The 14,445-nt window shown below is 38.5% G+C and overlaps 1 protein-coding gene across 2 annotated transcripts in view; it reads right to left on the bottom strand.

Annotated features, from left to right (window-relative positions):
- Positions 1-6,855: 6,855 nt before the first annotated feature.
- The window catches only part of snx6 (sorting nexin 6), a 59,110-nt gene continuing 51,520 nt past the window's right edge, over positions 6,856-14,445 (bottom strand). For both annotated transcript variants that reach the window (XM_072568944.1, XM_072568942.1), the window contains exons 12-14: positions 12,799-12,958; positions 10,264-10,349; positions 6,856-7,692 (exon numbers count right to left, since the gene is read on the bottom strand). In XM_072568944.1, coding sequence (XP_072425045.1) covers positions 7,639-7,692; positions 10,264-10,349; positions 12,799-12,958 — 300 coding nt within the window. In that variant the 3' untranslated portion in view covers positions 6,856-7,638. The remainder of the gene's footprint in view (positions 7,693-10,263; positions 10,350-12,798; positions 12,959-14,445) is intronic.

Raw genomic sequence — 14,445 nt, 5'->3', positions numbered from 1 at the left:
GTTTTAGGCTCTCTTCGTTCTTATAATTTAAGCATTTTTTTTCATTTCTATAATCAAAATACCATTTGTTGTGACTAATGTTCTTTTACTTGTAATGAAATAAGACCTATAAACTAGGATCGTTCTATTTTTCTATTCATTCATGGGTTGTGGGAGCCGTTTGCGAGGTCAGCATTTATTGTCCTCTTTTTGGGTACAGGACATAACTGAGCAATTTCCATATTGTCTGATAGATATGAGTGTTGATGCTGTACTAGAACAGCTTGACTTATGGTTCAGCAGATTCTGGAGCACAAGTCTTCAATACTATTTTCAGAAAGTATTAAGGGGCAAATATCTTTGCAGAATCCAGCCATCTCTTGATATCGCATGGAGTGAATTGTATTGGCTGAAAACTGTGACGTTGGAATCTCTGAATGAGACCAAGATGGACTGTTTATTGAACACTTCAAGCTGACAATTGTTGAACATATTTTGGCCTTATATTTTGCATTAATATGCTGGCCTGTTCACATTATGGAGATAAAAGCAAATTACTGCAGATGCTGGAATCTAAAACCAAACGAGAAAATGCTGGAAAATCTCAGCAGGTCTGGCAGCATCTGTAAGGAGAGAAAAGAGCTGACGTTTCGAGTCTAAGTCACCCTTTTCAGTTAGACTCGAAACGTCAGCTCTTTTCTCTCCTTACAGATGCTGCCAGACCTGCTGACACATTATGGAGATGTTTGTGAAGCCTACCCCTCCAGTGAGTTGTTTGATTGTCCACTACCATTCACAACTCAATCCAAATCGGCAGAGCTGAATCTATCAGATGTGGAATCACTTAGTTCAAGTGTATCACTTTCTGTTGATGCTGTTTGACACACAAGTAGTTGACGCCTATTTTTAGGTGTATCTGGTGCTACTCCTGACATCACCTCCTGCACTCTTTATTGAAACAGGTTTAATCCTGTTTATGGTATTTGTGCAGTAGGGGATATGCTGGACCATGAGGTGCAGTTCATGATCCATGAGATGCAAATTAATGGAGTAAAATTCTACAGTGCCTCACAGCCACACAGCCTTGAATTGCCAGATCATTTTGAAATCTATCCCATTTAGCACAATGATAGTGCCAGACAACATGATGGAGGGCATCATCAATATGAACATAGGACTTTCTTTCCACAAGGACTATGTAGAGGTTACTCATCTGCAGTTGGCAAATTGGTAAGGATAAAGTCAAGTATGGTTATCCCTCTTGTTGGTTCCCTCACCACCTCCCACAGATCCAGTCTAGCAACTGTCATTGAAGACAATTTGGTCAGTTGTGGTGCTGCTGAGCTATTCTTGGTGATGAACATTGAGGTCACCCATCCAGTGTACATTCTGCACCCTTGCCATCCTCAATGCTCCTTCCTAGTGTCATTCAACATGAAAGAGTACTGATTCATTAGCTCAAGGAAGATGGTCCATGGTAATCAGCAGGAGGTTTTCATGTTCATGTATGATCTGATGCCAGAAGGCTTCTTAGTGGCCACAGTTAATGTTGACTCTCAGGTCAATACCCTTGACAAATACCACTGTGCCACCATCTTTCCTCAGTTTATCCTACCAGTGGGACAGGACATACCCAGGAATGCACTGGTGTTGTTTTGGATATTGTGTGTAAAGTATAACTCCTTGAGTATGACTATGTCAGACTGTTGTTTAACTGTTCTGTAAAACAGGAGATAGTCAGGCCTGCAGATGCTGAAGATGTCAGAGTTGATAAATTGTGGTGCTGGAAAAAGCCCAACAGGTCAGGCAGCATCTGAGGAGGATGAGTCGACGTTTCAGGCTTCATAGTTCTGTGAGCTCGGTCTCCCAATGTTTGCACTAGTGCACAAATATTGGTGGGGAGGAGTTTGCAGAGTCGATAGGGCTGAGTTTGCCATTGTCTTTTTTAGCACCTTAGTCAATGGCATTTGGTCCATCCAGTTTCTTTTTTTTTTGAGACCTTTCAGTAATTGATACAACTAAGTCACTTGCGAAGTCATTTTAGAGGGCAGTTAAGAGTTAACCACACATAGGCCAAACCAGGTATGACTGTCAGTTTTCCTTTAGTACAAAATCAGATGTGTTTTTACAAAATGAACAATGGTTTCAGTTAATCACTGGACTTTCTTTTTCCAGACACTGTTGAATTCAAATTCCACCTCTGCTATGGTAGAATATAAGCCCAGATTCTCAAAACATTAACTGGGTCTCTGGATTACAAATCCAACAGCAATATCACTATGCTAACATCTCCCCTTCCATTATAGATTTGTGTTTGTGTCTCTTATTACTGCAATTGTGTTCTGATCGAGTGGTTTGACTGCATATTCAGTTTTTAATTTCTCAACATTAATGCATTACACATCTTCATTCTCTATACATTGAATAATATTTTAAGGAGAAAATGACAATGTTTGCTACATACTAAATTTACCAATGTATGCTGTTACCATTTTACCCTTCACCCTAAATGTCTGCTGCCTACATTCCTCATTTTAGTTGCTGTGATAGTCAGCACAGGCTAATTAGCTACTCCTGCTCAATACATACACACCATCAATGACACAGAAGCCTCCTCATGCTGCATCTGTGGCTTCTTGCTGTATTTATCCCAGTGTGCTCACTTCATCTTCCATAAATCCAGCCGTGTGACCAAAGTAATCTGTTCCCTCTTTAGTGATTCCTCTGGATGACCCAACAACTATCATTGTCCCACCCTGGATTGATCTTAGGGTGAGCAACATCAGCTTCAGCAGCCTATCTCTACAGCTCGAACTAAAAATACACAATTCCATTTAATGTAAGAAAAAAAAAGCTGCACATTTGAATCTAAATGATACAGATCTCCATGCTCAAACGAATTGAAAAATTGCTCACGAGTTCCATTTCCAGTCCCACTGATTGTTTCCATGTAACAACCCCAGCTAGATTTTAATCACTATTCATATGCTCTTTATATTTAATAGAAAAAAAACCAAGATTTAAACATTACCCAATAAAAAAACCTTTGTCAAATCTTTTTCTCAATTCTTAGAATGATTTTCCTTTTTCATCCAATTATCTTTCGGCAACACTCTCTGGAACCCTAAGGTTAGATCTTCTTGGATCAGCTTCCACAAACCTCACCAGCAAAGGAGAAGTCCTATTGAAGGAGCAAGTTACTGTATTGTTAAAATACTATTGATCCCATAGTTTTACAAAGCCTCTGGAGGCTTCTAGTAGCAGGAATAATCTTTAGCCCATCAGTAAATATTGAGAATGGAAACAAAGTCACCAGTGGAATGAACCAGTGCTGTAATCATGGAGTGCTGGAGAAATTCAGCAGGTTTGGCAGCATTTGTGGAGAAATAGTTTAATATTGAGTCCAGTAGCAATTCTAAACAGTTATACTGGTCTACAAACATTAACAGGGTAAAACTTTTTCCCACCTCTATCAGACTGGCTGAGTTATTCCAATAGTTTTGTTTCTATTTCAGATTTTCAGCATCCATAGCATTTTACTTTTATGAGAAGGTACCAGGACTACCAGCACCAGAAGACTTAGAGGCAAATCAAAAGGGAACAGAACCCTCTAAATCTATGCTAAGTAGACAACTCACTTTTATAAAATTCATGACAAACCTTTATTATAAAGTAGATGATAGCCTACTTTTTGCTCATTACTCAGACTCTCCACAGGCATCATCATCCATCCCCCACATTTTCCTATAATGCTGTAACCCACACTGAAATTTATCTGTGTCATGTTGCATGATGCTTCAAGATCTGGGGAGTCCCGAATACAGCTGAACATTGCGCAATCACTAACATCCCTACTTAGACTTGTTAATGACAAAGCTTTGTCCGGAGGCTTACTGAAGATGTTACCTAGTAGGGTGACAAAACATCTGAAAATGAACCTTCCAGCTCAGTGAGCAAATCTACATCTTAGAAGGGTTCTTGTAGTTCAGTGGTAGTTTCCCTACCTTTGAGCCAAGAAGCCTGGGTTCAAATTCTCATCTATTTCAGATGTGTATAATAACATCACTGAGCAGGTTGGTTAGAAAATATGTTTGAAAAAAGCAGACAAGGATACATGCTCCAAGTGGAATTAATCTCAAGAGCAATGAGTAACAAATAACACTACAACATTAAAAAGTCATCAAAATTCGTAGTTATAGTCAGGGTCTTAAAGATGTACAGCATAGAAACAGACCCTTCGGTCCAACTCATCCATGCTGACTAGATATCCTAAATTAATCTAGTCCTATTTGCCAGCATTTGGCCCATATCACTCTAAATCCTTCCTATTCATATATCCATCCATTTGCCTTTTAAATGTAATCGTACCAGCCTCCGCCATTTCCTCTGGCAGCTTATTCCATACGTGCACCACCCACTGCATGAAAATGTTGCCCCCAGGTCCCTTTTAAATCTTTCCCCTCACCCTAAATCTATGCCCTCTAGTTCTGAACTCCCCCATCTCAGGAGAAAGTCCTTGTCGATTTACCTATCCATACCCCTCATGATTTTATAAACCTCTATAAGGTCACCCCTCACCCTTTTCTGGAACTCTTGTGGTGCAGTGGTAATGTTACCCCTCTGAACCAGGTGGTCTTGGTTTACATACAACCTGCTCCAGAGGTGTATCATAATACATCTGAACAGGTTGATTATAACTAGGTAAAAACAATAACTGCAGATGCTGGAAACCAAATTCTGGATTAGTGATGCTTTTGCCTGAAACATCGATTTCGCTACTCGTTGGATGCTGCCTGAACTGCTGTGCTCTTCCAGCACCACTAATCCAGGTTTGATTATAACTGTCTATAATGGAATAGTAATATAATTAAGCATGGAACAAAGACTATATGCACATCTGAGATGCCATATCAGTGTACGTTGTTAGTTGTTAATAAACGTCCAGATACTTGACTCAGTAAGAATCCAAATCGCTCTCATTTTTGTTATGTGGGCTAACAAAGAAAGCTATATCACCTACAAAGGACTACACAGTTCAGCAGCAAACCAAATGGGCTCTTGTGATAGTGGTAGTGTCCCTACCTATCGATCAGGAGGCCAGGGTTCAAGTTCCACCTGCTCGAGGTTGTAATAACATTCCTGAATAGGTTGATTACAAATATCTAGTTCTGCAGAAAGCCAAGGGGCTCTTTTGGTGCAATGGAAGTGTTCCTATCTTTAAACTGGAAGGCCCAGATTCAAGTCCCACCTGCTCCAGAGCTGTGCAGATTAACTAGGAAAATACCTATGTCTGCAGCAATGTCCTGGGGTTAGATGATTAGCCTTCTACAACTACAATCTTCATGCTAGAAACAGCTCCAAACAGTGGAGCATTTTCTCATGATTCCCATTAACTTAACATTGAGAAACACTCAACATTTCAAAAAAATACATTGGATACAAAGTGTCATTATATACAAGGCTAGAGACCAGGAGATAAAGTGAGATAAGCTAGATGACTTCATGTCTAAACAATAGCTCATTTTGTGCTCCAAATTCCTGTGATTCTTATGTGATGCAATACACTTCTACTTGTCTACAACTGCAACTCCAATAATACTCTCAAGTAACTCAAGACCATTTAGGACAAAGCAGCCTTGATTTATATTCCTTTCATCATTTGAAACATTCACCCTCCACCACATAAACAGTACCAGTCACCTGTACAATCTAAATGATGCACTGTAGTAACTCACCAAGGTTTCCAAGACAGCACCTTCCAAACCTGGGACCTCAAGATCAAGGGTTACAGATACCTGGGAACACAAACTGCAAGTTCTCCTGCAAGCCACATACCATCCTGAAGTGCAGCTACATTACCATTCTTTCACTGTTGCTTGGCCACCATTTGGAACTCACATTTTGAAAGGACTCAGAGTGTCCCTTCATCGCAAGGACTATTGCAGTTCACAATAAAAAAAGCACACTACCACCTTCTCAAGGGTATTCAGCGATGGGCAATGAGTATTGGCCTTGCCCTCAAAGCTCACATTCTATGCAGACACTAGCTTTTGGATTCATTTTGCTACATTATATTTAGAAGGTGCAAGCAACCATTAAGGGAAGCCAATAATTTTAAACAATTGTTCTGAATTATAGAACTAAATAAAATTAAATTTCCAAGGAAAATTCAAAATTTTATTTCTCACTGCACAATAAACTATACAAAATACCTGTGCACAAATTGCCATATTTATTGTTAACAGGTTAAAAACGTTTTAATTTGACTATCGGCCCTGATATAGTCATTTATAAATGTTTGACTGTTTATTTCTGCCCTTTCTGGACCTTTGTATGACCTTTAACCAACTTCAATATGATTCTGAAGTTATCCCAATTCTGTATTCAACATTTATAATTATTAGCTATAATATTTTAGCAAGCAAGCAGAGAGAAAAAGCACTGTCTGGGCAGTGCACCCTTAAGTATTACAGCATTATTAGATGCTTACTCAGACATTTTCACATGTTGCTTTCAGTATGTCCACCGGAATTGTAAAAAAAAATCCAGCAATACAAACAAACTATTGCTTTTGTTACTTCTAAATTTGAATTATATCTTGTGAAATTTTGTTGAACCCTGAAGAGTGCAGAGGTTTGTGGTAATAAATGGTGATAGAAACCACAACTATATTGGCACATTAAAATACACCTAAGTACAGTCCAGTGTGAAAAATTCTAATTGAAATCCCTAATGTGAAGAAATTTTTAAAAACTGTACATTTGGCAGGTTTTTGGAGTCATTCTTCGATTATTCCCAATTAAAGTACATCATTCCTTTAAAAAGTGGGAACAATTAGAATTACCTTATAGTCAACATGGCAAACAATGACCAAAGTTTTGCAGTAAAATTAAATTATTTATTTATTAGCTACTTTAGCACTAGAAATTTAGCTTGAGGAGTCTGCACAAGCTGATCTTTCAGTTGAAATCATTCTACCAGGCTTTCTCAGATGGCGTTCTCTTTTTTGAATTGCTGCACAATCAGTACAGAGCAACAAGAAATCATTACTCTGTTTACCTGTATGGATAGTAAGTAAATTAATAAAGCAAAGTATGAAAACATCCTCTCATTTAACACTTTATTTTACAATGGTTAAGAATCATTCTACAAGTTTAAGGCAGTTACACTTTAAATTTGATTTAGAAATTATACTTATAACATAAATCTTAGTTGAGGAGTCAAGTGTTATTAATATAAAAAAAACTAAATGCCACATTAAGATGTTGGAATAGCACTAAATGTCAAATAATGCATTATGTGACAGTATTGAGTACATCTAATGATACATTTTCTTTTAAAAAATTGTAATTCAGCCGATGATTATTTTAAAAATGAATTAAGTTGGCAACCAAATATACAATAGTCTCCAAAATACAGCAACTGGAGAAAATATTTTGGCTTCTGGAGAAACAAATACAAATGACGTGCTATATGGCATCACAGAATTGGATTTTCTGCACTGAAGTTTCTCTTTTCTGGTCAGATGTAGTGGTGGTGTTTCCTTCTGAAATACATGAATCTTCCTAGCTGTACCTCTTCTTTAAGAAGCCACAGAAGCTTTTTTTCCTTTTAGACCTGGTGCATACAGCCCTTGTTAATCCAACAATCATAAAGCAGCTAGTTGTCACCTTTAAGTGCAACAAGACAGCTCTGCAGCAACTGCAAGTGTCCCTGTGGATAAAAAATAGAAATGCAATCACTTTGCTAAGATTTTGAGGAAAAGAAAACACATCTGATTCAACTCAATGTTTTCTGAATTGAAACTTGATCAATTGCACCAAGTTCATAAGTACAGTTTATGCAGCTGAAAATACTTGAGATATTTAAGGTTTTTTGATAGCAAGGATATGAGATACATAAATGTCTAGAAACGTGTAAGCATGATTAAAATTTCATGTCAATAAGTATTCGAATCACACTTAACAGTTAACCAGTTCCCCATAATACTATCACCCCAACATGCATATATAAGAACAATATTTACAAAACTAAAATACATACATATAAAAAGAGCTCCCTGCTCCTAATTCTCAGAAAAATGTTGAAACACTTGCTTGCAAACAAAATAATTTCTGTTCTATACAAGAACTTCTGTCATTTCAAATATTGCAATATTCACAGAGCTACATTATTCAGGAAAACCTTTTTTAATTAGTGGCAATCCTTGCAACAAAATTGAAACACTATTTTTGAGAGTTAGGGCTTAGCTCATTTGTCATCTCCACGTGTTTGGGGTATAACAGATAACAGATGCAAGGTTTGAAAGTACTTGTTGCTTTCGTTACAAGTTAGTAAAGAGTTTTTAACTATTGTCTATCACTACAAATAATTCAACAACTTCTATCAACGGGTGATCAACTTGAAACGTTAACTCAAAGTTTTTGCACACAAATATTGCCTGTCTTGCCATCTTATTTCAAAATTCCCATCTTTTGCTTTTGTCAAATACAGTGATGTTAACATTCACAATTTTTAATTGGAGAACATTTCTGTTTAACCAGTACTAGATTTGGGAATAGCTGGCTGACAACACAGGCAATTGACAAATCAATAGAATTCACGGTGAGGTACAGCATGAAAAACCGATATTGGGACTTCACGTGATGTTGACAAGGGAAAAACACGTCGACAATAATAAGTGGGAGAGTCAATGTCTGATCATTGGAAGACTCCAGTAGTAATAATTCAGGAATAAAAAAACTCCAGTGCAAGTATGTGGAATGAGAAGAGGCAGTTAGCTGAGCTGGGTAATGGAAAAGTGTTACTGCACAAATATAAGGTTTTGTTAAGCAAAAATGGTGAGGCAGAGTACTCAATTCTAGAACGTTGGTAAGTAAAGGAGTTTGTGCTGTCTGGTCTTTTACAAAAAAAAGTGGACTGACAGATGGAATAAAAACAAAGTCTTGAAGAAACTCAGCAGGTCTGTGAGCATCTAAACAGAGTTAACATTTCAAGTCCAATTATGACACTCTTTTGGATGGATGAAGCCTAGAGTCATTGATTAGGTTAGCAGTTAGCTGATCAGGAAGGTTCATTTCTTTTACCTCTCTAAATTGAGACAATAGTTTAAATGGTTCAATGGTGATAGAAAAGAAGCATTGTACTAAATTAATAGCTCAACTATTTCAGCTCTATACGTAACTAAAGAAAATCATTGAGTAAAATTTCTTAACTGGGAACCTAGTATATTTAACAAAACACTGTAAAGGTGATAGAGGAGGTGATGTGCAATACTGCAGGGTAGTAAAACAGGTAACGACAACAAGTGTACAACAGGAAGGAAAAAGACAAAGTGAAAGGGTTCTTTATCTGAATGTGTGCAGTATCCATAACAAAAATGGAATGATAATACAAATGAAAAAAATAAGTATTTCAAAGAAGGGTCACTGGACTCAAAACATTAACTCTGCTTTCTCTCCAAAGATGCTGCCAGACATGCTGAGTTTCTCAGCAATTTCTGTTTTTGTTTCAGATCTTCAGCAATCGCAGTTCTTTTGTTTTATTATAGAAATAAGTGAGCATTATTTTAACCATTACAGGAATGGCTGCAAAGTGACCACAGCTGGACCTTATTTAAGAGTATTTAACATTTTGAAAAGACAGGATGAAATGCAAGGAGGTAGGATCACACTTTTAGCAATCTACGATGTCAATACAGTAGTTGAAAAAGACATTGACTTGGAGAATCAAATGGAAAATCAGTTTGGGCAGCGATTAGAAATAGTAAAGAGAAGTTGTCAAGGTAGGCTAATTTATAGACCGCTAACAAAAACAGACTGTACACCAATCAAGAAATAATGAGGACTTGTAAGAAAGCTATGACAATAATCTTGGTAGATTGTTACCTTCATGTAGATTGGACAAATCAAATTGAAGCAGCTAACCTGGACTATGCATTACGAAGTATATTTGGGGCATTTTTAATGTATTCTGAAACCAGCCACAGCATCTAAGTTGACATCAACTGCATTCCCTTTTCTGATACTGTCTGCTTTCTCTTTAAATAAAGGAGGTTTATAATTTATAGGTGAGGTCATATAGCAAGCAAAAGATGTAGACTAAAGGGCCTTATTACAGCAGCTTATTATTTAGTTTTGATATATGAAAATATGAAAGCAAATGCAGGTTTAGTGGAACATGAAGTTTTGTTCCTTTTCTTCAAATTTAAAAACCTTAACACATCAATGCAAGCCATAAACCAAGAAAGATTTCAAATGGATATCACGCGCAAAAAGATATTACCTTAGAATGCTTTAGTTCCAGTTCTGCCAATTCTACAAGATTTTTTCGAAAAGCTGCAACTCTCCGAGTTTTAAAGTCTATAAGCTCTAGAAACAAAGTTCAATTATCAAAATACATAATTTTAAATAAGTTGATACACCTTTAAACATCAAGACAACAAATGATAGATGTTCTAATATATTTTCCTATTCTTATTTCCTATTCAATTAGAAAATTAGTCCACTTACTCAGGAGTTATACTATGTATTTAATAGTTTAACTTTTACTAATTATCTACTCACTTAACTTCATCAGAATCCTCCAAAGTCTCCAATTTAAATGGAAATTTTCGGAGAGTTTCCCAGTAGGAAACTCAATTTCCTGGGCATTTTATTTTCCACAGATTGCGTTACTGTGAAGATTCTGGAAGATGCCGAGGCACAAGCACCTACAGTGTCATAACAATGATCTAGTCAGCAGAAAATTTAGACCAAGGTACTGTTGCTGGATTTTACTAATCTACTGTGGACAGGCTGGAAGGCAAAGGGGTTGCTGTAAAATGGGGAGGAGTAGGAGGAATGCAGCAAGTGGAACGTCCATCATCTTCTGGCTGCCATGCATTTTAACAGTGTGGAGGGATTGGGGGGGGGGGGGGGGGGGGGTGTGGAAGGAGAATAGTCTTCACACTTTCAGGCCAAATGAGCCACTAAAATTGCCAATGAACATTTCCTTCCAGAATCTTACTTGCAATTAGGGCCTCCATCGCCTAAGATGACAACTTGGGTGAACCTCTCTGCAGGTTTGGGAAGCGCCGGTCTTCTTTTCAGGCATTGTAACCTACAGCATGGTGCCTTGGGCAGCAGGAGTCACTCCTAACAGTGCTCACCAACAACCATCCTGATCCTCCCTAACTGGTGCCCTCATTTACCTGTTTGCTGTTGTGCTTCTACAGCATCCTCCTCTTTGAGGTGCAGTCCCACTTACTGGACCACTGCTTCCAGTGATGTCACAGACTGCTGAGCTGACAAGAGTCCTATTGGTTGGCAGTTCGCTGAGATGGGGATATTCTTTTAAAAGGGCAAGATGCATCAATAGCTATTCCGGAGAGAAAGCAGCTTGGCAATCATGGAACATCCCTTCTTCCAGTCCCATTTGGGCCCTTCCCCACAAATCCTTTTCTGAATATTGATGATATCATCAGTGCTGCTTCCCTATCTTGTCCTGAATTTAAAAAAAATCAATTTTGCTTATAGTTCCACCTTGCTCCCACCTTCACCTGGTACATTTCTGAATCCTCCTTTCCCCTCCTTGACATCTGCAGATAGGACAGCCACCAACACACCAAATCCCACAGTTATCTGCAATATACATCCTTATCCTGCTTCCTGTGAGGTCTCCATTTCACAATTTCTCCATTGTATCTGTTCTAACAATGCCATCTGTTGCAGGGGGGGCCTCAGAAACATCCATCTTTTACCTCAAAAAAAAGATTCCCTGCTACTGTGATTGACAGTACCATTAACCATACCTGACCCATCTCTTGCAATTCAGCCCTCACCCCTTCTCTTCCCCCTCAACAGTGATAGGGCTTCCCTAACCCTGATTTACCATCCTACCAGCCTCCAAAGTATCATTAGCTGGCATTTCCATTACCTCCAGTGGGATGCCACCTTCAGATACATATTCCCATCTCCTAGTTTGTCAGAATTCCTCAGGGACTGTTGCCTCCAGAACACCCTGATCTATTCCTCCTTAATTTCTAACAGTCCCACAGCACCTTCCCATGCAATCACAGAAGTTGTAGCAATTGCCCATTTGCCTTTCCCCTCCTCCCTCCCAAGCCCCAGAAACATCACCAGGTGAAGCAGCGATTTACTTGTACTTTACTCAACATAGTCTACTGTATTCGCTATTCAGAGTATGGTCTCTTCGCTACTGGATAAACGAAACACAGACTACATGACCGCTTTGCAGAAGACCTGCTGAGCTTCCAGTTACCTTTAGTACACCACTGCATTCCTCTGCAAAATATATATTGCTGGCTTGCTGTATTGTACCGGCCCTCTTCCCAGCCATCTTCAGCATAAATGCAACTTTTTCCTAGCTGACATCACTTCTGATGAAGAGTCAATGGGTTCAAAACATTAACTCTGTTTTCTACCCACAGATGCTGCCAGACCTGCTGAGTCTTGGCAGCAAATTCTGTTTTCATTTCTGACAGCTACTAATCAGTTGTCTGATCCATGTGGAAGGCAGCAAGGAATTTACAAGGCTTCCCTTAAGCCTTTCTGCCTCTCGTTGGGACCCCCACTGCAATGACAAGACTTTATGAAGTTACTTCTAACTTACAAAAAGAAAAATTTACAGCTATTTTCCTTATTCATCTTGCAAAAAAGAAATAGGCACATTAGTCATTTCTATTTTCTTGCATTGCTACTCAATTGAAAGGCCAGAGAAGCAGACTGAGAACCAAACCTCCTGAAAAGTATCTCTACAGCCACTAGCAAAATGCTCATTTGTGTGGAGAACGATGTTAGTTATAATAATTGTATTTACCTTGTTTTGCTGACTCTGAAAGTTTCTCGAATTTCTGACAACATAACTGCTGGTTGGTCTCAGCTTGAAGCACATCTTTGTTTTTAGCTCTTGATCTATCCAGTAACTTGTTTGCATTTTCATAATCCACTAGTGACCGTGCTCGTCTATAAAGAAGATCCTATACCCAAAAGTCAGGCAGCATGAATAACTGCTTTAAATTAGAATAAACAAAGTTCATAAACTTATTCAAGATTATCAAACTGAACTTCAGTATATGACTCAGTTTTGAATGAATCCACTGCAACTGCTATTGCATTAAGCCAAAAGTAAATGGAAAACAAACATTATGAAAGGTGTTATTCACCCTTTCTGACTTTAAGCATTCATTCTTTGTTGATGTGTATCGCATAGTTAACTGGAATTCTCCTCCGAATACTTTGCAGGTAGCAGTGGTCCACAAAAGTACACAATTTATCTATATTGCCACAGGGAAACACTTTGTAGGGTTTGATGAAAAAAAGGCTATGTATAAACTGGAGATGTTTATATAGTTTTACACACTGATACACAAACCAGAAGCAAGAGCTGAAGGCAAGAGGTAACAAGCAGAGAAATTACTATGTGCCACCCTTTAAACTAACACATTTGATGCATCACATCAACCAGAGACCTCAAGTTAACTGTGACTCAAACTGATGTGTGGAAGTCCTCACTATTGAGCAGAGTGCCTGGAGACAAACAGTCTGGAAGGGGGAAAAGCAGAGGGCAAAAGAAATGACCAGACAATAGAGGAAACCAATAACAAGCTCGCCAGAAGGGAGAAGAAAAAAAAAAATCAGAGAACCTCAGGCCAATACTGTTCATCTGCGCCAGCTGTAAAAAGAGTCTGTCACTTACAAATCTGCCACTGCAGCCACAATAGTCAATGATAAATCCAAAACCAACATATACTCCAGGCACACACTGTCTCCTAAAACAGACAGAAGTCATCTATCTAGAAATATCTGATATCTTACCTAAACAACCATCATTCTAGTATGATTATTAATAGTGATATCTAACCCTTTTATTGAGGTTAAAAATGGTTTTTAAAACTTTGGGAATATCAATGGAGGAAAACATCCCCAGTGGGTGCAAACCAAAATGCCAGCCATACTAAATGCAAATGGCAGAAGGCAGAATTTGCAGGCTTAGAACATAGAACAATACAGCACAGAACAGGCCCTTTGGCCCTCGATGTTGCGCTGATCTGTGAACTAATATAGGCCCATCCTCCTACACTATCCCAACATCATCCATGTCCTTATCCAAGGATTGTTTAAATGTCCCTAATGTGGCTGAGTTAGCAATATTGGCAGGCAGGGCATTCCATTCCCTTACCACTCGCTGCATAAAGAACCTGCCTCTGACATCTGTCTTAAATCTATCACCTCTCAACTTGTAGCTATGCCCCCTTGTACAAGCGGACGTCATTATCTGAGGAAAAAGACTTTCACTTTCTACCCTATCTAATCCACTGATCATCTTGTATGTCTCTATCAAATTCCCTCTTAGCCTTCTTCTTTCCAATGAGAACAGACCCAAACCTCTCAGCTTTACCTCATAAGACCTTTCCTCCAGATCAGGCAACATCCTGGTAAATATCCTCTGCACCTTTTCCAATGC

The sequence above is a fragment of the Chiloscyllium punctatum genome, chromosome 4, assembly GCF_047496795.1.
Source record: "Chiloscyllium punctatum isolate Juve2018m chromosome 4, sChiPun1.3, whole genome shotgun sequence".
Taxonomy (NCBI): domain Eukaryota; kingdom Metazoa; phylum Chordata; class Chondrichthyes; order Orectolobiformes; family Hemiscylliidae; genus Chiloscyllium; species Chiloscyllium punctatum.
Note: the sequence above shows the minus strand (reverse complement) of the source record. Positions and strands in the feature narration are given on the sequence as shown.